At 39.4% G+C, this 27,933-nt stretch overlaps 1 protein-coding gene across 1 annotated transcript; it reads right to left on the bottom strand.

Moving 5' to 3' along the window:
* Positions 1-3,573: 3,573 nt before the first annotated feature.
* LOC132128977 (protein sel-1 homolog 3-like) lies at positions 3,574-22,300 on the bottom strand. The gene is given in 18 exon segments (XM_059540396.1): positions 3,574-3,732; positions 10,000-10,172; positions 11,355-11,430; positions 11,525-11,606; positions 12,714-12,793; positions 13,272-13,448; positions 13,536-13,598; positions 13,797-13,938; positions 14,209-14,330; positions 14,420-14,481; positions 14,557-14,694; positions 15,082-15,142; positions 15,275-15,398; positions 16,033-16,088; positions 19,160-19,275; positions 19,582-19,703; positions 21,992-22,209; positions 22,211-22,300. Coding segments are annotated over 18 exon segments (2,061 nt in total).
* Between the last annotated feature and the right edge of the window lie 5,633 nt (positions 22,301-27,933).

Below are 27,933 nucleotides of genomic sequence, written 5' to 3' on the forward strand. Positions count from 1 at the left end.
AATATATATGTGCAAACTGTAATGAAGCAGAGATCAGTTAGTTCCTCACTTTCTGCGCTGACGCTGAGATCGTTCACCAGTTTAAAGGAACTTTAACATGCCTAGCGTTGTAGACTCGTACATTACACGTAACATCCTGATGTCGCGTGTCTTTACGGGACCTTTACAGGTTGTGTACGCTTGTGAACGCACGCACATATTCTGGGTAATCACTAGCAGTGTAAAAGGGGCAAAATCTAGCGACCCAGGAACAATTGCCGGGACACATTAACTGTATTATCTAGAATCGCAGTGTGGAAGGTGCTACAGATTAGTCCTGTCTCTTTAAGAAGTTACTTATCATGTCAGCTTGTTAGTTGTATAAGACACCTGTCCACACAATCTGTATCTTCCATTCCAACCTCTTCCACCACCATGGGCAAGACCAAAGACCTGTCAAAGGATGTCAGAGATATGCAATGGGCTACAAGGCCAATCAGTGAGAAGCTTGGTGAGAAGGAGACAACTGTTGGTGTGATTGTTCAGAAATGGAAGAAATACATTTGGAGGAGCTGTTGCTGTCCACAGGTGAGGCGGAGAAGTGAAGCCGTCCAACGAGGGTTGTCCAGTTCCGCTGTGTGGCATTACAAGTGTGGTCCTCTCAGCTGGTGGAGCGAATACTTATGTGTAACACCTGTACAGCACAGCAGTCTCAGGTCCCACAGATGAGGTCCAGAAGGATATAAGGAAGAGCAATGACAGTTGAGGCAAAGATAGGACCAGGCTTGGGACATTTGTAGCTTTGTGTTAGAGTATTCTTTGACGGTGTGCTAAACAGAGTGGACTGTGGAAAATGAATCACACCTGGGCTTTCAGCCAAAATAATAATCCCTTTGTTCTACTGATGTCCTTACACAATATCTGTGTGCAGACTAGTGTTTGTCCATGCAGACTTGTCCAGCTACAACAGTGTATGTGCAACAGATTTGAGAGCTTGAAAAGAAGTCCACTAACCGAGTGCATCCATCCACACAGGGGTGTAGGGATGATTCAATAGATTACTGATCACCCAAAATGTGAGTGGAAGAACACTATCAAGTAAATAACTGATATCATTCTTGAAAGCTCAACTGTGTGCAAGACGATGCAGAACTCAGTAAATTAAGTTTAGCCTTTGATAAAGGCTCCAACTAAGTTCTGGCATTGTGTTAAACTTTCTGTCACACTCTTCTTACGGTGGGTGTGCACTGAAGGACAGGAGTCCTCAACTCTTGCCGTTGAGGTCAACTAGGTGTAATAGGTGTGAAATCTTAGGTCCTGCAGAGTTGAGCTACAATCTTGATCAAACTCACCTACCTGTAATGTTCTAGTTATCCTGAAGACCTTGATTAGTTTGTTCAGGTATATTCAATTAGGGTTGCTTCTAAACTTTGCAGGAAAGTGGACTTCGAGGGCCAGAGTTGAGAACCCCTACTGTAGTACACTGTTACAATACAGATTGTGTCAAAGTAGCTTCACAGTGTTAAACAGGAAAAACGTGCTGATAATGCAAGTCAAGAGGACAATAGAAAACAGTCAGTTTATCAAAGTTAGTTCATTGTTGATTCAGTGATGTCATCACCCAACTCAGTTCAGTTCAAATAGTATCTGTGTATCTAGGATATACTTTGAAAGGCTTGTGTGCTCAGCTATGCAGAGACTGAGTGGAATGTGGAAAAGGAAGTAGGGCCTTTACTCGTAGTGATGACTAGTGAAATCACTGACCTGGAGGTAGTGTTGTCAAAAATATCGATATTTCGATAAATATCGATACTGAAATATCTGAACGGTACCAATACTAATTTCCCGAAGTATCGGTACTAGCCACGCTTTCACTTTCACTTCTCTCCAAAGGCGCGTTGACAACCACCACACGCGCACTCGCACTCGCACTCTTCTCATTCGCTCTGGTTAGCAAAAGTGAAGTGAATGGAAAGATGGCAAGTGCAGCACCCGCGCGACCGGCTTTGGTTGATAATGAACACAGCAGGAGTGCTATCTGGAAATATTTTGCATATGAGGCAAATGAACATGGAAAGCCGAAGGACACAAGCAAGCCAATATGCAAGAGATGCTACAGAACAGTGCTAACAAAAGGCGCTAACACCACTAATATAGCAAAGCACATGAGAGACCGACACCCGGATCTGTATAAAGAATTTCTCGAGGTTGGTATTATTATTATACATTACTGACACTCTATCCTCCAATTTGATACTGTTAAGAGCTTTGACACAATCTGTATTGTTAAAAGCACTATATAAATAAAGGTGACTTGACGACTTCATGTCGATCCAGTGAGCACTGTTTTCGCGTGTGATGCACGCACGTTTGCGTTTAAATCTGTTCATCAAATAACGTTAATGTATTAACCAGCTTTTATGACCGATGAGCAATGCATTTGTTACAGTATATTTTAATCTTTGATAACAGTAGGTATTAGGTAATAAAAATATAACGGATCATGTTAGCTCTGGTCCAATGAAAAAATATTAACAAATAGAACTTTGGATTTTAATTAGTACATGTATTAGTGAATGTTAGTTTAAATCAACTTTTAACTTTGATTAACAAATGTTTTGTAAGTATTTTTCATTGCTTATTCGTGTTAACAGATATCTATTACCATTAACCTAAGTTCTTAGATTAGTTCATTCAGTTCATTTTAAAAGTATGGTCTAAAAAAAAATTTGCAACAAAAACAACACAATCACAACCTACACTACCAGCTGTATTTGAACAGCAAAGAAAGTATGAAGCAAACTCAAATGAATCCAAGAAGCTGAACAGGGCTGTAGCAGTGTACATATGCATTGATCAGGTTCCTGTGTATACTGTTGAGAAACCTGGCTTCAAACAACTTCTTGAACATTTGAACAACAGGTATGCCCTTCCTTCATGCAACTTTTTCATGCACACTGAATCCCAGCCCTATATAACGAAACAAAAGAAATAGTCATGAACCATCTTGGAAGGAAAACCTTTTTTTCATGCACCACTGATCTGTGGACAAGCAGAGCCACTTCCACGTTCATGGCAGTAACTCTGCAATTTGTCACTGAAACCTGGGACATGCAGAGTTGGTGTTTGGACTGTGTTGGGCTCAACACTGAGCACACAGCAGAATGCTTGAGGGAAGCATTGGAAGAGATGATACAAGAAGCATGGAAGCTGGACATGTCATACATGGCTGGTATCACTACTGATAATGCTTCAGCAAACAAGAAAGCATTTCAGCAAGACTTCACATGGGTCACCTGCTTTGGGCATAACTTGCACCTTGCCATTAACAAGGGCCTGGATATAGACCGTGTGTCTGGATCACTGTCGAGGTTGAGAAAGACAGTGTCTGCCTTCAGCAGGTCACCAAAGATGTTGTGAAAGCTGAAGAAAAAACAAAAGGATTTGCAACTGCCTGAACACAGAATGATCCATGATGAGCCCACACGCTGGGACTCAGCTTATGAGATGGTGGAGAGATTTATAGAACAGCAGCAAGCTGTCTGTTCAGTTCTAGCTGATGATCGGAAGAAATGGCACCTCATGCCAAAAGATTCAGATATTACAGTTCTTGAGACCGTAAAAGAGGTATTGAGCCCCGTCAGCTCTTTCACGGATGCCCTTAGTGGTGAAAAACACACCACTCTCTCTGCAGTCCTGCCTCTGAGTTGGAAGATCTTCTCTACTTTGACAGTTGAGGAAGGTGACAGCAACCTAAAACGTCAACTTAAAGACAACATCAGAGAAGATCTCAGACAGAGATATGAGAACACACATCTGCAGCTGATATTAAACACTGCCACATTTCCTGACCCAAGGTTCAAGGACAGTTTTGTAACCTTAAGAGAGGAGGTTAAACAGAATCTTATGATCAGTGTCGATTTGCTAAAAGCAGGGGGCCAAAGTCAGCAAACATCATCTCCAGATGACAAGCAGCAACCAGCAAAAAAAAACTAAATCAGATCTGAAGAGTCTGTTAGCAAACATACAGGGGGGGAAAAGAGTGAACATGGAGAGGGTTCATCATCCAGAGAAGATGAGGGTGCAGAAACAGAACTCAAAAATGAGTTTTCAGTATATGAAAAGATGCCTGAAATCAGTGCAGGAGAGGACCAACTCACACGGTGGAGGACACATGAGACAACTTTACCTCACCTTGCCCAGTTTGCTAAGAAGTATCTGTGTATCTCTGCTTCAAGTTCAGCTTCAGAGCGTGTATTTAGTACATCAGGGCTCATTTGCAGTGCAAGAAGGGCACGACTTAAAGAGGAGCACATTGACATGCTGGTGTTCCTAGCTCAAAATCTGAAAGTTGCAAAACAACTGTAGGATACAGTAATGGGTGTCATTCTCACTCACCTCTGTAGAAGAAATCTGCATAAAACTGCAGCAACAGATTCCATTTAATTATTTTGTTTACTAATTTGATACTTGATGCATAAGATTGCACTGATTTTGTTTTTGCTTGAAGTTTAAGTATCTTTTGTTGACACTGTGATTTGATTTTACTTGGAAATACAAAAGATTGCACTTTTTTTTACTTGCACTTTATTGGTTTTTGAATGTAATGCAATCTGAGAGGCTTTTGAACAAGTGCACTACCTCAGGACATTTTTGTTAATGTAAAATATATGTTCTAGACTTGTTATATTTAGCTTTAAATAAAAAAAATAACCCCTTAATATTGTGGCAGTTTTTTTCTCCGTGGTATCGAAAATGGTAGCGAATATCGATATTTTTCAAGGTATTGTATCGAAGTTAGAAATTCTAGTATCGTGACAACACTACCTGGAGGACAGTCCAGAGAACTCTTTATTCTGTGATTTCATTTAACTTTTCATTATTGATTTGGTCCTTCAAAGGTTAATTGTGATGTTACAGTTTTTTTACGATTGCTATGACAATTTTTTCAATACTTTTAACCACTTTCCTAAATTCTTAATGCACCAACACACCTACAACACACAATTGTCAAAACAGTTCATTTTATAGTCAAAATCACACATTGTAAACAAAACTCCAACACTAATTTTCAAAATACAATATTAAATTAACACAATACACCATGACTACCAAAACACTGCAAACATGTCTCAAAATCAAATGATTATTCCAAAACACTAACACGTTTTATTTTCTAACAGGAACATTTAGTTCATCATAACACAATGTCATAAAAACAAAAACTAAACAGTCAGACTTAATGCATTAAATGCTTCATTTATAAGAAATTACTGCAAGATATATACAGTACAGACCAAAAGTTTGGACACACCTTCTCATTCAAAGAGTTTTCTTTATTTTCATGACTATGAAAATTGTAGAGTCACACTGAAGGCATCAAAACTATGAATTAACACATGTGGAATTATATATGGAATTATATACATAACAAAAAAGTGTGAAACAACTGAAAATATGTCATATTGTAGGTTCTTCAAAGTAGCCACCTTTTGCTTTGATTACTGCTTTGCACACTCTTGGCATTCTCTTGATGAGCTTCAAGAGGTAGTCACCTGAAATGGTCTTCCAACAGTCTTGAAGGAGTTCCCCGAGAGATGCTTAGCACTTGTTGGCCCTTTTGCCTTCTGTCTGCGGTCCAGCTCACCCCTAAACCATCTCGATTGGGTTCAGGTCCGGTGACTGTGGAGGCCAGGTCATCTGGCGCAGCACCCCATCACTCTCCTTCTTGGTCAAATAGCCCTTGATGCCTTCAGTGTGACTCTACAATTTTCATAGTCATGAAAATAAAGAAAACTCTTTGAATGAGAAGGTGTGTCCAAACTTTTGGTCTGTACTGTATATATATATATATATATATATATATATACATATATATATATATATATATACACACACACACGCTATATATACACTCAGGGGCGTTGGACTGGGGGTAAAACCAGTACTGATTACCAGGGCCCCAAAGGATGAGAGGGCCCTTGAAAAGTCTGGAATACATATTTTCAATATGTGGAATGGTTGTTGGTGCCAGACGGGCATCTCTAGGATTAACAGAGAATGATCAGTAAAAGAGAAAATATCCAGTGAGTGGCAAATCTGTTCCACAAAGAATTAAGGCAGTTCTGAAGGGGGCCAACCCAGTACTAGCAAGGTGTATCTAATAAAGTGGCCAGTGAGTGTGTGTGTGTGTATATATATATATATAATATAAGCCATAGGAAAAATAAAATAAATAAACAAAAAATAATCCGGGCTTCTGCGTTTGGCCACGTTCACATCAACTTCACACTTGATTTCTTCTCTGGCAAGGCATCCCTTATCCATCCCTGCAGTGTTCAGTTTCGATGTCTTCGCAAGCAGAATCCATTGCATTCAAGAGGGACATTTGGTCCTGTGGATGATGGTCAAAAACCTTCCTTCTCCAGGCTGAGAAAAACTCTTTTGATGAAAGGGGAGTGAAAAGGGACATCATCCTCGGATGTGTGTCAAACAAGACTCTGACTGCACAGGGATGGTGGAATGTCATATTGTCCCGTGTGATCACATTTATGCAGAAGAGCACTTTTACACACAAGATCAGGCCAAAATATTGGTCTTTTACTGCAAAGCATATGGTCATGCAACTGAAAAAAAAAACCTCAACACCAGAGTGTGTTTCCTAGTTGTAAAATATATATTTCCATAACTTCAATCAGATGTCCCCTCATAAAAAATGGAATAAAATACAGTGGATGTATTTGTGTTTTTATTCACAATATGAAAAGCTCACTTTGACTTTAGCCTACAAGTTAGGTTTAACTGTTTGGGCATACATTGTGAAAGCATTTGTAAATTTGTCAGAACAAATCTATTTTTTTGGTCTTGGTTGAGTTTGTGTGTAAGAGAAGTTTTAAACGCATTTTAAATTTGTGTTGAATTTGAATGCATTTCGTGTCAAAGCAACAACAAAATGTGTTAATTGTGTAGCCTACACAGATGGATGTTGTGCTAACTTTAGCAAAAGTTTGCCACAGTTTTCCCATTGCATTTTGTTGGTGTTAGTGATGAAAAGATGGAGTCCTCTTTTGCATGGTTTTCTGAAGGGGGCACCTCCTTTTGATGCATGCATCTTCCAGAGCCATGGTTGGGACTCCAAGACAAGGGCATTCATTATATATTGATCTACAGTTGGTCCATGAGACAAACAACCCTTGTGATGTTTCAGAGGAGCACTGGGGGATGGGGCTGTCTGGCTGGATGGAAATTTTGAGTTATCCATCAAGATTTTTTTTTATTTGTTTATATAATCACACATCTAACTGTGAAATAATCTGGTCAGTTGAGAAATCATTACCATATGTTATCATGAAGCTGTGGAACTTCTCTCTGATGATTTTGACGCCAAGACAGAACTTTTGTTAACTATCAGCACCTTTTACAAGGAACAGTCTACAGCATCTAATAGATTACATATTAAAAAGGTGAAATCCAATCTATTCGCCTACTTACAGGGCCTCTTATTTTCTGAAGTGGGTATGGCAATGGGAGACGAACAAGGGTGTAGGGATGATTCAAAAGATTATTGATCACCCAAAAAGTGAGGGGAAGAACACTATCAAGTAAATAACTGATATCATTCTTGAGAGTTATATATCAGATAGGTAGGCTATACATGTTATGACGTCAACCCAAATTAAAAGAAAAAAACATCACAATAACATGTCAAAAGGACAAATGACATGTCATACTTGACATGCCTAATACAAACATACTATAAAATAAGCATCATAAATTCTCTTAAAATATGTCTTCCCACAAGTTGCCAAACAATGCCAGTAACTGCAGTATGCTGTTAATTAATTTATTAAGATATAAACCTTAGTCGGGGTAGCACCATATTTTATTTTTGACAGGAATGAAAATGAGGCTGCAGAGAGAGAAATACAGTGTTTTCAGTGGGTTGTACCGTGGTTTAACAGCATGCCAGTTGTTCAACAGACAAAACGTCTTTTAAATAAATGCATATAGGACTATACAAATTTTTTTTGAAAATTGCGATTTTCTAAAATTATGATACTTACTTTCAGTACCTAGTACCCTTTATAAAACTGTAAATATATCCCTCACAGCCTCATTTTCATCCATTTAAAATTTATAATGGCAATAAGTAATAAGGTACACTCTGTTTGAACCCATTTATAGGCCTCATTCATTATTGCTATTATAAATAATCGATTAATATATATATATATATATATATATATATATATATATATATATATATATATATATATATATATATATATATATATATATATTACACACACCAGTTCTTTCTGGTCCTCAAATCTGATTGGCTTTGTATTTTGGAACAAAAAAGGAGAAATATAGGTTCATATAACCTTAGTGAAACGTGACCCTCCATTCAAGGATGCAGAAGTATCACAAAATAATCTCTTGCGACTTGTGCAGAAAAAGAAAGAAGTCAAGATGAGAATAGAAGCCTAATCTCAAGACAAAAAAAAGACAAATACGACTCAAGCTCGGGTAGCTCATCCTGAGCTGTGGCACCCTCTCGTGGTTCATAACACACTTCACTACTTTCACAAGGCCTTGGACCAGTTAAACTTAACAGGTGTGAAATCTTATCAAAGCAGGACCGGATTTTGATATGTTGCTTCTCAAAACCCTATATTGTAAAAGCCTGTTACTAAATATGTATATTGAGCCATTTCGATGTGTTTTCTGCTCGTGTGCCGTGTGAACTGTCACATGCTGTATGAAACGGACTGTAGCCATACAGATGAAATAAATCAGGAAGGGAATCGTCAGGTATCTTGGCATTTAATTGCACTGCAAATATTCTAGTATTCAAACATTATTTCACCTAAAGAAAGTAGATGAATCTGAGTGTGAACAACACAGGTTACTAAAAAAGGTAGAGGAACCTGAGCGTGACAGAGCAGATTCATGCACCTGTGCACACACAAGCAGGTGTGTTCGCTTCTACTTGACTTCCATTGACTTGCATTGTTCTTAAAGTCAACATGAATTGAGAAAGGATCTTTTAGGGCACAATAATATCTTTCTGTCTTTTTGTGAATGATTTACTGGCACTTTTTATAAGGAAAAATTGTTTACAGAAAATTAAACTTTCTGTTCCACTAAAAATATTTTTACATATTCTATGTAAAAACAAAAAAAGCATCCATATTCCAAAAACAAAACCATACTAAAGTCCCCAAAATGTGTGACATACAGTACATTAACTGTCAAAAGTTTGGGGTCTTAAGATTTTTTTAAGTGTTTAATGTTTAAGACTGAATTTATTTGATTAAAAAAGAAAATGTAAAAAAGAAAAAATAACCCCGGGGCAGTTTTTAAATATTATTGCAATTTTAAATAAAATGTAATTTATTTCTGCAATGTATAGGTGTATTTTCAGCATCATTACTCCAGACTTCAGTGTCACATGATCTTCAGAAATCATAATAATATGCTGATTTACTGCTCAAGAAACATTTCTGATTATTATCAATGTTGAACACAGTTGTGCTGCTTCATATTTTTGTGGAACCGTTATACTTTTTTCCACGATTCTTTGATGATTAGAAATTTCACAAAAACACAAAGCTTTTATATTAGAATTGTTTCTAATGTCACACACCGAAGACAAATGTGATGTGATGTGAATCTCTTTTAAATGTATTCATAATCAAAGTTCTTCAAACCTACACTTTTGTCATTTTTTCTAGTTTTAGAGATTTTATTATAAGGATATTTTCACAAATTTGGCCTATATACAGTACTATAGGTTACACTACTATAATTATAGTTTAATAATTATGTATAAACACACACCATGCTGTAATAAATTCCAATGCCACATAAATAATAATGTGCAAAGCAATCCACAACATACACATAAACTTGTTTTGCACCACATTTTGCATAATTCAAAGCAACCACAGAGCTCAAGAACTTTCTTCAATAAACATGAGAAACTAACATGCAAATGTCAGATAGTATAAAGCACACAAAACTGGATAAGAGATGTGCCACCACAGCGCTCCGGCTCAATCTGTGTGCCGCTGAGAGTCCCATCCGATCCAGAATGATGTCAGGAACGTCATAGCCATCTTCAATTAGCATGGCCAGATTAAAGAGCCCCTGACGATCCACACAAACAATTATCAGCACATGCATAGATTGAATTTAAAAATATATATTCGAAAGAAGACATTTGATTTGATGATTGATGCATTTAGATTTTTCCAAAATCTAGAATCTGCTTTGGACAGACTCATTTGTGTGTGTGTGTGTGTGTGTGTGTGTGTGTGTGTGTGTGTGTTAGTGCCATGTATTCCCTATGTTATTAGGACAAAATGTCCACACATGTATAGTAATACCAGTAAATTTTGACATTGACAAACTGCTTATAAATCATGCAGAAAGTTTTGTGTAAGGGGCAGGTTTAAGGGTAAGGAGAAAATACAATTTTCCATTTGAACTGGTTCATTTAAAAGCAGACATTTTGCTTTCTCCGGATATATTTTTCATGCCTGTGAGGCAAGCATGGAGTTTCGTTTGCAGTTTTTTGGGGAGTTTTTTTTTCTTTTTCTTTTTTTTTTGATGTGATCAAATTCACATAGACCGAGATGACAAAAAGTGCACCCTGATTGCTTTCACAATTTTACAAAAGCACAAAGTTTTGTTGTTATTGTGAGTGCATGCAAATAAAAGTAGACCTTTTACAGATTTTAAAGATGTATTACTGTATGTATATCTGTACAACCAAAATTTTGTAGTATTTTAAAAATGTTCTTCGACTAAGCCTCTTTTCGTCTACTAATGGTTAGTCAATTTATTAGGGGCAGCCCTACAGTTTGTAAAGTATATAAACCATTACACCTATGGAATGAACACAATAACCCATGTAAACCCATAACCAATAGCCCGTGTGTGTGTGTGTGTGTGTGTGTGTGTGTGTGTGTCTGAGCACTGCCATGCACTGCTGCTGTACTGTACACGTCCACGGCCTTCACCACATCAGCTAGTTCACTGTAATAATCCCCCATCCGCTACAAACCTGCAGAAGGCAGAGAAACAAGAGTAGATAAAGGCAGAAAGAGAAAGAGAGACAGAGGGAGGTGGACTAAGAAAATTATCATGGGTGTAACATGTAAATATCATTGGGGCACATTTTTTTTCTACTGTGCATCATTTCAAATCAGGCTGTAATTTGTAAATATTTTGAACTGTGTGTATTTTGGATGCACAAAATGCTAGATACTAAACTACATTTTATTCCACAACCATCATTTCCACTTCCATATATATATATATCTGAATGAATCTGTATGTTTCAGTGACACTGCTGTGTTTCTGCTCACCAACTTCCTGAGGGATGTTATTGTAGGTGGAGTAGTTGTGGTACCTCCACTGACAGGCAGAACTGTGACCCAACACCTAGAAACACACATGATTCAATGTAACAGAAACAACAGCCATGAATTTATAGGCTTGAGATGGTTGATCAGGCAGTTTTGGAGACACTGTTCACCTCGCACAGATGGGCAGAATTGTGCTGTGCCACACCGAGACCAGTTTCTGCCAGCATGACATATTTCACCAACGCTTCATGCCTTGAACAGACAAAAAAAAATGACATACACATTCAGAAATATAACTTTTTCTTCTGTGCAACACAAAGAAAAGCTATTTTCAATAATGTGCTGGTTCAAGGGTTTTATCTAGGAAATGGATGGATCATTGATGGATATAGGGATGGATGGATGGACGGACAGTACCGAGTAGATTACTTACTGAATACAAGTGACAAGATTAAAATTGTAGTTAGTACTGTACTAACATTTTAACACATTTTAGGTAATACAGTATATTCTGACTAAAATTTGATTACTTTTAGATTACTTCACACTGATTTAAATAATATATTCTTGTACCCTACTGATCTAAAAATACAAAGACAAAAAAAAAAATTCTGTCAGGAAGAACATTAATCATTTCATTACAACACAATGTGTTTGTAAATGAATGAAAAGCTAATAATTAATTATAAATAAATAAATAATATAAAGAATTATAGCCATCAGACTAGTGGTCAATCTGTGTGTGTGCATTTCCACAAAAGCGGAAGGCAAATATATATATATAATCAAATAGGAAAATACAAAAGATACAAAAGAAGAATTAATCAATGAATTAGGAATAAGTTTCTGCTAATTTGTGAATAATAAGTAGTCATTTAATTAATAAAAAGTAAGTGTACGTAGTCTGATTATGACTATTTTTAAAATGTAATAAAATCTAATTACAAGTATTTATTTTCTGGTATCTAGTTACGTAATCCAGATGACATGTAATCAATTATCAACTATCCAACATGGATGGATGGATGGATGGATGGATGGATGGATGAAGGGATGCATGGGTGGATGGATGGATGGATGCATGGTTGGATTGATGGATGGATGGATGAAGGGATGAAGGGATGCATGGGTGGATGAAGGGATGGATGGATGGATGGATGGATGGATGGATGAAGGGATGCATGGGTGGATGGATGGATGGATGCATGGTTGGATTGATGGATGGATGGATGAAGGGATGAAGGGATGCATGGGTGGATGAAGGGATGGATGGATGGATGGATGGATGGATGAAGGGATGGATGCATGGATGGATCAATTCATAGATGTACAGTGTGAAGGGATAGATGGATATCTCACCATGATCCTCTTTGATAAGTTTGAAGAGCGTCTTTAACCATGAAACCCAGGTGTCCATTCATCTCACTTGCTTCAACAGCCTGAAGAAATGGAGAAAACGAACAATAGAGGGAAACATATCAAATAAACAAACATATTTAAATACTGATCTATCCATAAGATGATCCTGACATTTGCATTTAGATGTTTTGGCAAATCTCAGCTCTCAGCTCGAGCAGCACAGATCTACAAGTCACTCAATCAAAACTCACTTTCATACATGAGCCAGTATACCGGCGTACAGTATATGATACTTTGATGCTGGTTTTTCCCAACTCAGAGATCCAGTTATTCCAACAGTCACTGAACTGGGGAAATAGTTCCGACTCGGACCAAAGAACCAGTTTTTTGGAAAAGAATCATATTTCCCCATTGCCTGAGGCTCTGGATTACAGGTAATAATGTTGTCTGTTCTTCTGTCAAAAAAAGTCCCCTACATATTGGATGGCCTGAGGGTGAATAAATTAAGAGCAAATTCGTTTTTGGGTGAACTATTCCCTTAAATGTGTGACCTCTGACCTCATTCCTATCTGGTTTGTCAGGATTGTCACCATTTAACTGGTATATGCCCACATTGAAGAGCCCATCACAACTGCCATTCTGAGCCGCCAGCTCAAAGTATCGAAAGGCCTTTCTTCCATCCTTTATTATGGTACTGTAGTACTATCCGAGGACATTCAAAGCTTCTACAGAACCCTGAGAAAAACACACATAGCCCATTGTAGAAATCACAACACTTCCACACACACACACACACACACACGCTGATACTCGTGCACTCACCATGTCGGCAGCTTTCTCCAGAAGCTCAAGGCCAAGCGTTCGGTTCTTCTTCACTCCTGTGCCCTGTTCAAGCACAAAGCAAGCAGTTGTTTCTACATGATGGGCAGTCTTGAATGTATCTATAGATACATCGTTTTACATTTATTTTCCTAATATTGTGTCAGGACTTTCTACTTAAACAAAACAAGCATGTCTTCCTTTTTTACACTGCAAAAGCTAAAAGATACAGCTCAAGAGATTTCCATGTAACCCGTGGATCACCTTCAGAAGGAGAATGGCGTAGTCGTACATGGCGGTGGGATCGACCATCTGCAGGGTGCTTCTGGTGTACCATATGACTGCTGCTGGAATGTCTTTCTCCACCCCGTTACTTCCCCAAAAAAGCATCCTGGCCAGAGTTTTCCCTGGCCCCAGTTCTGGTTTTCATAAAAGAGGGGGGTTTCACAAACATTCTTTTCAAAAAAAGTAACAATGTAATACAATATATTCTTAACATTTTTAGAAAATAAAAAGAAATCTAATCTTTAATCTGGCCCAGATCTTCATCCACTTCAACAAACCCTCACTACATTCCCAAAACCAGAAGAACTGAAGTCAAAATTACAAGTTTAACTTGAGAGATACCCAAAGACAGAGCGAGATCATGAGAATGTGAGGATAAAAAGTGACCACCTGAGCTTCTACATCTCCTCTGTCAGCCTGGTGTTTCAAATACTGCACAATGTCGCCCAGCTCACCCGTTTGAGAGTGGAGCTCATCGTCATTGTTCAAATGAACATGTTCTGTGAGAGTTTGCTGCAGAGAAGAGACACATTCAGACAAGATCACTTCACATCAAAACAATCAACACACAGTTCCAATATTTCATTAACAACCAACTTAACACACTTCAGTTTACCAATCACTCGGCTGACACGTAGCAAATGTCTTTTGCTGTTGCCCAGACCTGAGGAACAGAGGAACTTTTCCACCGAAATCATCATGTATCACATTATAAATCACCACATTAAACCACTGCTACCTGTTATGAGCTCCTGATGTTCTTCTAGAAGCCTCAGGGTGAGGTTGAATCTTCTTTGCTGGTCCCACGACCAAGTTTGTGTGCATTCCCTACGATCAAACTTCCTCTTAAGGTCTCCATAAAAAGACTCACAAACGTCTGATGACCAAAAACACAAAGTCTTTAGGTACTGTTCACCCAAAATGAAAACGTTGTCCTTGTTTACATTATTTCTAAATTTTGAAGAGCCGAAACTCTCAAATGTCTTTCAAGCGGGTACACCAATGTACCAGGTTGGTTGCCATTAATAACAAACTCTTTAATAAGAGCCTAATAACAAAGCTATTTTTTTCTACATACTAAAGTACTTGCTCTTCAGCGAATGAAAATGAATCGCAAAAAACAAACTTTGTCATGTTATGGTAGGTGATTATACCAAATCCTTTGGTATATTATGGCCACGTTCGTAGTAACTGACCTCTAGAGATGTCTCGGTTTTGTCTCAGTGCTTGCAGATAGTATCCAGTAACCTGTTCATTTCCTCACAGTGTCTGTGGAGTCTGTCCAGCTCTCTTGGCGTCCTCAGAGGGGACAGGGGGTTTGTCACCTTGAATAGGAATGATATGAGATATTATCGCATAATAATGCCTGAATGTATGCTGTATATATATATATATATATATATATATATATATATATATATTCATATGAATGTATCTATTGATAATAGATGAATCACATTTTCTGAGCCTAAACGATAGTATTTGATTGGTCCAATATAGCCATGAATCCCCTGCATGTAGATGCATCCACCAATAACAAAATATCCTGATGTGTCATTGAATTGAACTGGCCGATCAAAACTGAAAGAAAGAAAGAAAGAAAGAAAGAAAGAAAGAAAGAAAGAAAGAAAGAAAGAAAGAAAGAAAGAAAGAAAGAAAGTTTAAACATGAACAACACAAAAAATAAAATGGCTGTAGAAAGTGTTTTTTTTAACAATACATAAATACATAAATAAATTTAGTTGGATGTTTACGTAAAACTAAAGAAACAACATAATTGGAACATACAATATACTTTAATTAGAATTATATTCTATTCTCTGAAAACATTTTATTCAATTTATTAATTTATAGAGACTTTATTTTATTTATTTATATTTTACAGGAAACACAACAAAGACTTTGGAATAGTTCACCCTAGAAATAATAAAATAATAATAATTTACATTTATGCATTTGGCAGATGCTTTTATCTGAAGTGACTTACAGTATGTTGCATTAAAGGTACACATTTACATTTTATCAGTTCTTGCTTTCCACGGGAATCAAACCCAAGAGTTTGGCGTTGCTATCAACAAACTGTTCGAGCTATGGGAAATAATGATAAAATAATAATAGCCTAATTATAATACTAATAATTATTATTAAATAATATTTATTTATTTACTTATTTTCTTTTATTTACTTTTAGTGTATGTGAGATGTTAGGACTTACTCAAAAAAATGAGTGATCTCCAAAGTTTTTCCTGTGGGTATAATTGTGAGTTTTGCCTGAAATTAGAAAAACGTTCAAGAGCTCAGTTTCTTCTACATTCACAAATAAATGTTGTTTCATCAGTTGTGCCTCTGTATATATTAGGGGTGTAACGGTACATGTATTTGTCTCAAAGAGTCACGGTACGGATGTCACTGTCCGTGCAGTCAGACACGGTTCATGCAGTCAGATGATGAATTCTGTCAGTCATAGCAGGCGATTAAACCAGAAGAGGGAGTGTGCAGTAATGCAATGCTATCCATCACAACAGGAAAGAGCAGAAAAAGAGATGATCTAACACCCCAACTTAAAACAAGAACGAGTTCAGATGGCACACAAAAGCTGGAAGAACCATCTGCTTGTTTTAAATCAGCAGTGTTGAAAATTTACAGGGTTCCAGAGATGCACTGGTCAACCGGCTATAATTTGGAAAAATTTGGTTTTTAGTTTTATTTCGGCTGAACTCTATTCCAGAATTGCACACAACTTCATTGTAATCGTTTTCCAAAATTTTTGTGGAACTATACTATAGCTAGAGATAAGACTGACACAATACCGAACCAGGCAGATCAAGCTAAATGTTTGCGATGCGCAAAATATTGGAAGAAAAATATAAATATTGAATTGTGGGTGGTGGGTTATATGAATATATCTCTGTAAACCATCTTCAGAAAAGTTTTGATGACATTTTCTTTCTATTTAACTGCATATAATGCATATTAAAGTAGTGTTTATAAGTGCAGCGCTGCTTTGTTTACAGCGGTAACCAAGGAAGTGTTGTATCGCTGCTGTTCCTTTAGCGCCAGCTGCTGTCAGAGAGTGAATCTGTGTCTCATTCAACCCGTCTGCTGTTTTTGTTTAGTGCAGGTGTCTTATGTACCATAATTTCACAAATCAAAAGTCAAACCAGTCTGTTTTTGCTTTAAATCTTTAAATTACATAATTATCTAATTCAAAAACAACTGCTCATGCTACATTATGTACAGTGTTGGGGAGTAACTAGTTACATGTAACGGCGTTACGTAATTTAATTACAAAATAAATGTAACAGTAATCAGTTACAGTTACTAAGAAAAAATGAGTAATTAAATTACAGTTACATATTAAAATTGTAACGATTACAAAGAGGATTACATTTGAATATTTACACACATCCACATACAGCTTATTTCTTTCCCAAATTGCACTAAGACATATGGCCCATAATATCCGAGACGCGGAAAACACATTCGTAGAATCCAGTCAATGGAATTCAGCCTATAACGCGGACGCAATATGCCACATTTTGGACGAATAAATCAAAAGTAGGTCAGTACATTTGAATCAAAACCCGATATGGACTGATGTCTGTGAATATTAAGCCGCAAAAAGACTGAATATGAATCTTGCACGTTCTGCGTGTCTGTGGAAGTCAGGCGCTGACTGGACATCGGGAGAACCGGGACTATTCCCGGTGGCCTGGCAGACGATTTGGACTTCTACTTTTATAATGTTATTGTTATTGTTATTGTATAATTGCAGGCCGAATATACTAAAGCGATTATTTCCGAATCCGCCATTCGATAATTAAATCTCTAATAAATCATGAATCGGTTAGTCGTGACTGGCAATGGTTGGGCTCGCGCGCTCTCTGCGCCTCCGCCGAACGGTTTGGATCAGACTCCGAGTAATCAATGCGAGAGAGAGACCGGAGTGAACTGTGTAAGCGCACAGCTGGAGCAGGGAAGCGACACTTCTGTTCAGGGTTTCAGGTGCAGGTCAGTTTCATCTGTAAATATGCTAATGTAGTTTTGTCTTTGTTTACTTAGTCAAGCAGCAGCAGCACATTGCTCGCAATCACTCAAAATACTGTATAAACGACGTCAATATTATCTATTGTAATGTTACAGTAGTAAGTTAGCAGACAAATCATCATATTTTATCATAGGTTTAGGGGGAGCTAGTGCATACAAAAACACAACCCTTAGGAAAATTAATGTAGCCTATGGTATGGCACTAAAATGGTTTAACTATGGAATTTGTAGTAAAAATAAATACAAGTGGTAATTCATTTGCCAAAAAAAACAAAATTGCACTTACAAAACATGGTAAAAGTCAAATAAAAATCTTCAGTATTAAAGTCTTGAGAGGATGGATGGATAATGGAAGTGAAGGTGCAGTTTAGGAGAGAACTCTTGATTACGTTGCAAGTCCCCCAACCTAAGGATTCAAATCTTTTTCATGTCAGGTCCAAAAAAAAAAAAAAAAAAATAGGGTTGTCCATGTTTCAGAATGGGTTGTGGGTGTATGAGTGTGAGATTTCCCAGCCTATTTTTTTCCCAGTCCGCCCCTCATGGAAATTAATCTCTACAACAGTCACTTCATGAGCATTTTTTACTTATTTTGAGAAACTATCATCATATCATATACAAAGAGACAGCAGTGTTTCAAAAAGACACCAATGTTTCAGGAGTTTAGTACACAAAATAGGACACATGCTTATTAGATAACCGTATTTGAGTTGATGTATATGCTTTTATTTTTTTATTAACTATTTTTCCCCAAACCATTGTTAGATGCAGTTAGATGCCTGTAGTTATGCAAAGATTTGGTTTCAAAAACAGTATCTATAAACTATTTCTTTTGATTTTAAATCTGCTTTGAACTTCAGATCAATCTCTAAGTAAAGTCTGATTGTGTGGTGGATGTGTTCAAATGTGATCATCTTAATTCAGGTGATGAAGGATGGTGAAAGTCTGACAGTATTGAGCACTACTGTAAGGTTAAACCTGCATGGTGTAAAATGGTTGAAGATGATTAACAGTTACAAATTAACATTCATTAGAAATTTATAAAAGTAATCAAAATGTACTCAAAAGTAATTAGTTACATTACTTTATTAAAGTAATTAAAAAAGTTACACTACTATTACATTTTAAACAGGGTAACTTGTAATCTGTAACCTATTACATTTCCAAAGTAACCTTCCCAACACTGATTATGTAGCACTACTGTCTGTTGCTTTTTCCTGTTGTACCGAACTGTGACCCTAAAACATACACCCTTAGTATGAAAAGTGCACGTCTGCATTTAAATATAGCTGAAATACCTCTGAAACCTGAAAGAAGATGTCCAGACGGATCCAGGTATGGAGGGGTAAAGCTGCGTGTGCTGTAAGTGCCTGATCATCTCCATTAACCAATTGCACCTCAAACACTATATCGCCTGAGGACCAAGACATATTGACACGTAATATATTTTAGTAAATAACAACTTATATTTCAGTCTGTTTCTCATACAAATCTATTGTCTGGCTTGAAATACAGTTTATAACGTATACTTTCACTGTATAACACACACATTCTACTAATGAAAAATTCTGTTCCACAGCAAAATGTTAATGGTTTGAGCAAAATAAGTTTTTATTATTATTTAAGAATGTTCTAGATGTGGCTGAACTATTACATTATATATGCTAGAGAATTTTCTTGAAGTGAGCTCATATGATGGAATGCGCCCTGACTGGCTTACCTGTGTCAGACAGCAAAATGAGAGGACTTTCATAGTTCCTGTGTTCATTGACATGCCTGATTATTCCACACATAGACTGACTGCACCAGCTCAGCAAGTACAGCCACACTGACAGAGTCATACTGCAGAGAGCAGATGATGGGAGCTTCAGACATGACGGGCCAACACCCTCTTTACACATCACATCACATCATCAGGACAGCAAGAACAAATGAAGCGCTTATAGTGAGCACAGTAATTTATGTTATGTTATCTCATATTGCATTTAAAAGAATAAAGGAATTTGACTTTTTCCATTAAAAAACCTATTATGTTAGATATAATGTAGAGGTTGTATGACTATTATTAAGGTGTTCTGAGTTTCTGGTTTCTAGGGTGTTACTAGGCATTATAGTTGCTAGGGCCTACAATGCCTAGCAATGTTTTAATTACAGTTGTCAGGCTGTAATAAAGAGTCAGTTAAATATTTTGTGTGATTGTAAGGGTGTTGCAAGAGTTGTTTCTATAGTATTGTTAGGGTGTTGCTAATGTACTCTGAGTGACGACTAGGGTGTGCTTAGGTTTTCTGAGTATTTCGAGTGATGTCTAGGGTGTGGCTAATGTATTCTGAGTGACGACTAGGGTGTTGCTAAGGTATTCCGAGTGACGAGTATGGTGTTGCTAAGGTATTCCGAGTGATGACTAGGGTGTGGCTAATGTATTCCGAGTTACATCTAGGGTGTTGCTAAGGTATTCCGAGTGACGAGTATGGTGTTGCTAATGTATTCCAAGTGAAATCTAGGGTGTTGCTAAGGTATTCCGAGTGACGAGTATGGTGTTGCTAAGGTATTCCGAGTGATGACTAGGGTGTGGCTAATGTATTCCAAGTGACGACTAGGGTGTTGCTAATGTATTTCGAGTGAAATCTAGGGTGTTGCTAAGGTATTCCAAGTGATGACTAGGGTGTGGCTAATGTATTCCGAGTGACATCTAGGGTGTTGCTAAGGTATTCCAAGTGACGACTAGGGTGTTGCTAATGTATTTCTAGTGAAATCTAGGGTGTTGCTAAGGTATTCCGAGTGACGAGTATGGTGTTGCTAAGGTATTCCGAGTGATGACTAGGGTGTGGCTAATGTATTCCGAGTGACATCTAGGGTGTTGCTAAGGTATTCCAAGTGACGACTAGGGTGTTGCTAATGTATTTCTAGTGAAATCTAGGGTGTTGCTTAGCTATTCCGAGTGACGAGTATGGTGTTGCTAAGGTTTTCCGAGTGATGACTAGGGTGTGGCTAATGTATTCCGAGTGACATCTAGGGAGTTGCTAAGGTATTCCAAGTGACGACTAGGGTGTTGCTAATGTATTTCGAGTGACATCTAGGGTGTTGCTAAGGTATTCCGAGTGATGACTAGGGTGTGGCTAATGTATTCCGAGTGACATCTTGGGTGTTGCTAGGGTATTTCGAGTGACATCTAGGGTGTTGCTAAGGTATTCCGAGTGATGATTAGGGTGTTGCTAATGTATTTCGAGTGACATCTAGGGTGTTGCTAAGGTATTCCGAGTGATGACTAGGGTGTTGCTAATGTATTTCGAGTGACATCTAGGGTGTTGCTAAGGTATTCCGAATGACATCTAGGGTGTTGCTAAGGTATTCCGAGTGACAACTAGGGTGTTGCTAATGTATTTCGAGTGACATCTAGGGTGTTGCTAAGGTATTCCAAGTGACATCTAGGGTGTTACTAAGGTATTCCGAGTGACATCTAGGGTGATGCTAAGGTATTCCAAGTGACATCTAGGGTGTTACTAAGGTATTCCGAGTGAGGACTAGGGTGTTGCTAATGTATTCTGAGTGAAGACTAGGGTGTGGCTAATGTATTCCGAGTGAAGACTAGGAGGTTGCTAAGGTATTCAGAGTGATGACTAGGGTGTTGCTTATGTATTCCAAGTGACATCTAGGGTGTTGCTAAGGTATTCTGAGTGACATCTAGGGTGTCGCTAAGGTATTCCGAGTGAAGACTAGGGTGTTGCTAATGTATTCCAAGGGACATCTAGGGTGTTGCTAAGGTATTCCAAGTGACATCTAGGGTGTTACTAAGGTATTCCGAGTGAGGACTAGGGTGTTGCTAAGGTATTCCGAATGACGACTAGGGTGTTGCTAAGGTATTCCAAGTGACATCTAGGGTGTTGCTAAGGTATTCCAAGTGACATCTAGGGTGTTGCTAAGGTATTCCGAGTGAGGACTAGGGTGTTGCTAAGGTATTCCGAGTGATGACTAGGGTGTGCTTAGGTTTTCTGAATATTTCGAGTTATGTCGAGGGTGTTGTTAATGTATTCTGAATGACGACTAGGGTGTTGCTAAGAGGTTGCTAAGGTGTTCTAAGTGCATTCTAGTGCATTCTCTTTTCTACTGTAGGGGCGTTGCCAGGGTGTTACTAAAGCTCATATCCTTTAGCACAGCTGCCACCAATTTCCTCTTCCACCAAATAAATCATCCAGGCACTCAGCAACACATCACATGTCTCCAGTGGCCGTCTGACAAAATGGTCTCTACGGTACAGCACAGCTGGAGGAAACACCAGAGGAACCGTTCTGGATCTGGGTTTTCCAAATCTCTTATGGTTAGTCCAGGTCCTTCTGTAGACTACCACTCCTGGTCCTTCTTGGGGTTGAAATAACAATTTCAACTCCACTTCGACAGGCAGCAGAGCAGTTATATTGCACCTGTACACTACATTTGTCCATCACTCTGTCAGGAGCATGTCCAAACAGCAGAAAGTCTCCATGGGGAGTCCTATCAGCAGGGGTGGATCAGGAGTCGCGAGGAGACACAGGAGGAAAGAGGTAAACAATTGATTATCTGTCTATCAAGAAATATCAGGTTGAAGAACGTTATTTCGCTAACTAATGTTACAGTGGTGTCGTCTACTACGTGATACGTTACCCACTTCGAAACTTTCACACTTTCATTCATAAATTCACCCATCTGTGTTAGCAAAGCGACAGGGATTGAATCGCGGAATTCAGTCACAAATAAAACTTGCTGTATAAAGCAGAATGTCACGGAATTCAGCCATTTTTGAATGAATAAATCAAAAGTGGGTCTGTACATTTAATCAAATCTCGATATGGACTAGTGTCTGTGAATATTAAAGGTCAAAGAGACTGCAATTGTTGTTCTACACGTCTCTGGGATCTATGTGTGCTCTACTACTACACACACACTGAAGCACTTCAGCTCTTCACTATATTGACACATGATGTAGGCTACACATGTGCACACCAGCGCGCTATGAGAGGATTTCACCATTTCATTTGATAAAACTATCATCATTTATTCGAATCGTACACAGACATAAACTGCAATGTCTTTATGACAACCTGTCAAAATAAAATTTTGGTTAACTTCAAGAAATTTAAACAGAAACATAGTACTATTGCACAGTAGATTATGATATACTTCAAGTAGGCCTAATAGCTAATAATAATAAAAGTATATTAAAAAACACAGAAACTCTGTCTACAACCCACCACCACAAATGTCTACAACCCACCAAAATAAAAGATTGGTCTAACTCAAAGAAATTATGTAAGAAATTGCACAGTAAAATATACTTTAAAAAAATATCTACTAAAATGTTATTTTGAAGGAATATCACACAAGTTTTCATAGATGTTTTAATTTCAACTTGCCAAAACAATAACACCATATTTTTCACAAAAGGTTTCTAAAAGTACATTTGTATTTGTGCCTATAATGTTTATTTATTTATTTATTTATTATTATTGTCAGCTAATAAAACCTATGCTTCAGGGACCATATTCATAAAACATCTAGCTAAATGTAGCTCTTGACTGGTTGAGTTAGATGGTGATTAACACTAAACAGTAGAAAATCAGTTGAGTCTCCCCAGCTGTAAATGTCATTGGCTGTTAAAGTCTTGTGTTTCTTATAATAAAGACATATTGATAACACTTAATCTTTTATAATGCTCTCAATTACATGTCGATGCATACTGTATGTATCAGTGAGAAACAAAGTTTAAAATGTGACACTGGTGTAAATGGTGTAAATCCTGCTGAATATGAAGCAGTGTTGTTTTTTTTTGTTTCTTATTTTGTATATACAGTCACAGTCAAAAAAAAAAGTTTGCTTCCCCTCTCACACATCTGCCACTCATCACCTGTGTCTTAACCTTAATGCCTTTCCTTGTGATAATGCCCCTTACTTCTATCGCACGGGGGAAGTTGTGGCCTAATGGTTAGAGAGTCGGACTCCCAATCGAAAGGTTGTGAATTCGAGTCCCGGGCCGGCAGAAATGGTGGGTTTGGGGGGAGTGTATGTACAGTTCTCTCTCCACCTTCAATACCATGACTTAGGAGCAAGGCATCGAACCCCCAACTGCTCCCTGGGCGCCGCAGCATAAATGGCTGCCCACTGCTCCGGGTGTGTGCTCACAGTGTGTGTGTGTGTGTGTGTTCACTGCTCTGTGTGTGTGCATTTCGGATGGGTTAAATGCAGAGCACAAATTCTGAGTATGGGTCACCATACTTGGCTGAATGTCACGTCACTTTCACTTTTTTTTTTTAGGGCTGAATGTCACGTCACTTTCACTTTTTTCACTTTCACTAATGTCTCCTATTAAGTGAGATCACATTGTATGGTCACTTATTCCTTATATGAACTGTTTCAAATGCAAGACATTGATTGCATGAGATTAAGTTTGTAAATGGCAGCCTGTGCCCTTTTGTAGTGTGCACATATACTATTTATCATCAAACTGTGATAACTGTGACTAAATTCATTATATGTCTGCCATATGTTACCACCCCTCAAAAATTCCTGCCCCCTTCTCGCTGTTACAAATAGGTGTAGTGCTAAATGAAAGACAAAGTGCTAGAGGAGGATCGGGATGAAATGATGAGTTTACTGACGATAGAAGGATAAAACAGACAATATACTACACTTATATACAATCTCAGGTTAACATACAAGTCACAGCATTAACATAGACACATTTAATCATGGACGAGGAGGAACTGAATAGAACGGGTATTTGAACACACAGAAGGTAATGGGGGAACTGGAGACAGGTGGGGAATAATCAATTAACCAAAACAAAGAGGAAGGTGACCAAATAAGGGAACAGAAAGTTCATAAATGTAACAGTTCTCCCCCTCCCGGAAAGGTGCGTCCTCGCACAGCAAGAGGAATACCAGCGGAGGGAGGGTGGGGGTTCTGGAGGCGGGCGAGGAGCAGGTGAAGAGGGAGCATGGTGGTAGGGACCAGGGTGGAGTGGATGGAGGGAGGAGCCCGGAGCAGGAGGAGCCTGATGGTTCTCCAGAGACCAGCCAGGATGGAGAATCTACGGTGGAGTCGACGGCAGGAGGAGCCATGGTGGAGAAGGGGCCGACGACACCAGGGGGTCGACAGGAGGAGACTGCACCGGTGGGTGAGGAGCCCAAGATGGAGCAGCGCAGCCGCAGAGCCAGGGTGACGTCGAGGATCCGGAGGGCCTAGGTGGAGCAGAAGGCTCAGGCGACCAAGGCGGAGGCGGGGTCCTGGAAGACCGCTGTGGAGCCGGAGAGACAGAGGATGGAGGTGGAACCGGAGGGAAGGAGGAGCCTGACAGAGCCGGAGGGATGGAGTGACGAGGTGAAACCAGAGGAATGGAGTCCCGAGGCGGCGGATGGTCAACGACTGACCAAGGTGGAGCCGGAGGGACGAGGGAGCCTGGTGGAGCAGGTGGGATGCCAGGCCACGGTGGAGACGAGGGAGCTAAGAGCCAAGGCGGAGCTGCTGGGTCGAAGGACCAAGGAGGAGTCCAGGGCTCGGAGGCTGGAGGCGGAGACAGGGCCTTAACATGCCAAGGCGGAGCTGGAGACTGGCAGTCCAGCGGCGAGCCATCGCGCCCAGATGGCGCGGACTGAGGGTGAGCTGCGGGACTGACTGGCACCAGCAAAGATGACGTCGAGGAAATGGCTGGTCTAGGAGGAGGAGAGAGAGGAAGGATGGGAGGAAACACAGGAGGTTCAGGGCTCGACGGAACCAGTGGAAGTGGAGCAGAGGGACTGGCAGGTCTAGGAGGAGGTGGGAGAGGGAGGCTGAGAGGGAACACAGGAGACACAGGAAATTCAGAGCTGGGTGGAACCAGCGGAGAAACAGGAAATTCAGAGCTGGGCGGAACCAGCGGAGACACAGGAAATTCAGAGCTGGGCGGAACCAGCGGAGACACAGGAAGTTCAGAGCTGGGCGGAACCAGCGGAGATACAGAAAATTTAGGGCTGGACAGAACAAGCGGAGAAACAGAAAACTCAGGGCTGGGCGGAACCAGCGGAGAAAAAGAAAATTCAGGGCTGGGCAGAACCAGCGGAAATGGAGCAGAGGAACTGACCGGAGGAGGCGGGGATGTGGGAGACCGAGAGGGCATACAGGGGGAACAGGGCCGGACAGAACCAGCGGAGAAACAGAAAATTCAAGGATAACCTCCATAGACCAGTCCATAAGATCCATAAATTGCTCCATATCCTTTCCCGAGACCGCATACAGCTCACCTTCAGTCACGGAAGTGTGGGCAGGGCGTTCCTCCACGCCCTCGATCTCCACTAGGACTCCCACGATGCACGGTGTTGCCGGCTCACACACCTGGTCATTCGCGCTCTCGAGGTCCTGCATAGGCTCGGGCTCTGCGGCTGCGGTGGGCTCTTGCTCCATGCGGCTTGATGGTGGCTGGCTGGTCTCTGGGTCGGGAGTGGGGCTGGAGATATCCTCTTCGGCGGTGCTGATGGTAAATGAAGATCCATTTTTCTCCAGCACCCACTCCACAAAAGCGGCGAAATCCTCTCGGGACCGTTCGCTGGTAGACGTGCCTTACTCCGCTCGCTCAGGCCGGTGTAGAAGAAGTTGGAGAGCGAGCGGTCGGGGAAGTGGGTAAGGCACGCCAGATCGAGAAAGTCCCTGGTATGGTCCTCCAGCGAACGGTCCAGTTGCTCCAGGCATAGGAGACGGACTGCTGGGATGGCCATTCCGGGAGAGGGAGGAAAACAAAAAGAAAGAAAAACGGCGCTAAATAAACTATACTGTTGGGTCCGTGATTCTGTTACAAATAGGTGTAGTGCTAAACGAAAGACAAAGTGCTAGAGTAGGATCGGGATGAAATGATGAGTTTACTGACGATAGAAGGATAAAACAGACAATATACTACACTTATAATACAATCTCAGGTTAACATACAAGTCACAGCATTAACATAGACACATTTAATCACGGACGAGGAGGAACTGAACAGAACGGGTATTTGAACACACAGAAGGTAATGAGGGAACTGGAGACAGGTGGGGAATAATCAATTAACCAAAACAAGGAGGAGGGTGACCAAATAAGGGAACAGAAAGTTCATAAATGTAACACTCGCCACCCCATCAATATTTTTCTAGATCCGCCCCTGCCTATCAGCATCAGGAGACTCACACCAAACCTTCAGAAAGATAGACCAACACTTAACTCTCCAAAGATTAGAACATATGTTATTGCTGAATCCTGTGTTTTTTATACATTATGACTCTATAACCCCTTTCACACTGAGATTCCGCATAATACACAGGTAATGTGTCCCGGCAATTGCTCCCGGATCATTAGATTTTGGTTCATTCACACTGCCAGTGATTTCCCGGAATATGAAATAATCCAGATCACACACTGGCTTGATGCTTGATTGAAAAGCTGGGATCATTCACTCCTGAATTAATAATACAGCCTAATGTATAATGCAATTAAAGAAAATCTTTGTTGTCACTAAAACAGGCATCATTATCTTTAAGCAAAATAGAATTTATTGTCTTTGTATTTTACTACAAGTTCAATATTAAAATTAATATTATTTACACTCCAGGGTACTTCATAGAATACCATAGTATTACCATGGTACATATATCCAAGAAAACACGCTATTTTATATGTCACGATTGTCAGTAAACCCAGAATTAATAAATGTATTTAATTTCAGCAGGTTACATGCTTTCCCGGCAGCTCAACATCCAATGTGTCACTCGTGCTGAAGATATAATTCGCTTTTCCTACCATTTACAGTGTCATATACTTTGAAATACTGGGAGAAAACATAAATAATGACAAGGCAAGAGCCCAAAAGCCTATGATGACACAATAAACTTGACTTAGCTACACAATTTGTATTGCTTTCCATGTTGCAGGCCTTTGTGTTGTTTCTCATTTAATATACTTTTACATTTTGGATCACATGCGCAATTCTTACATTGTGTGAATTATGTGCAGAAGACCCAGCTGTCACCTTCACGCACGTACTGGCTGTGTTGAGAGCATGAGCCGCACGCAGCCCAAAACTAAAAGAGCTTAATAA

Source organism: Carassius carassius, chromosome 46 (assembly GCF_963082965.1).
Source record: "Carassius carassius chromosome 46, fCarCar2.1, whole genome shotgun sequence".
In the NCBI taxonomy this organism is placed as follows: Eukaryota; Metazoa; Chordata; class Actinopteri; order Cypriniformes; family Cyprinidae; genus Carassius; species Carassius carassius.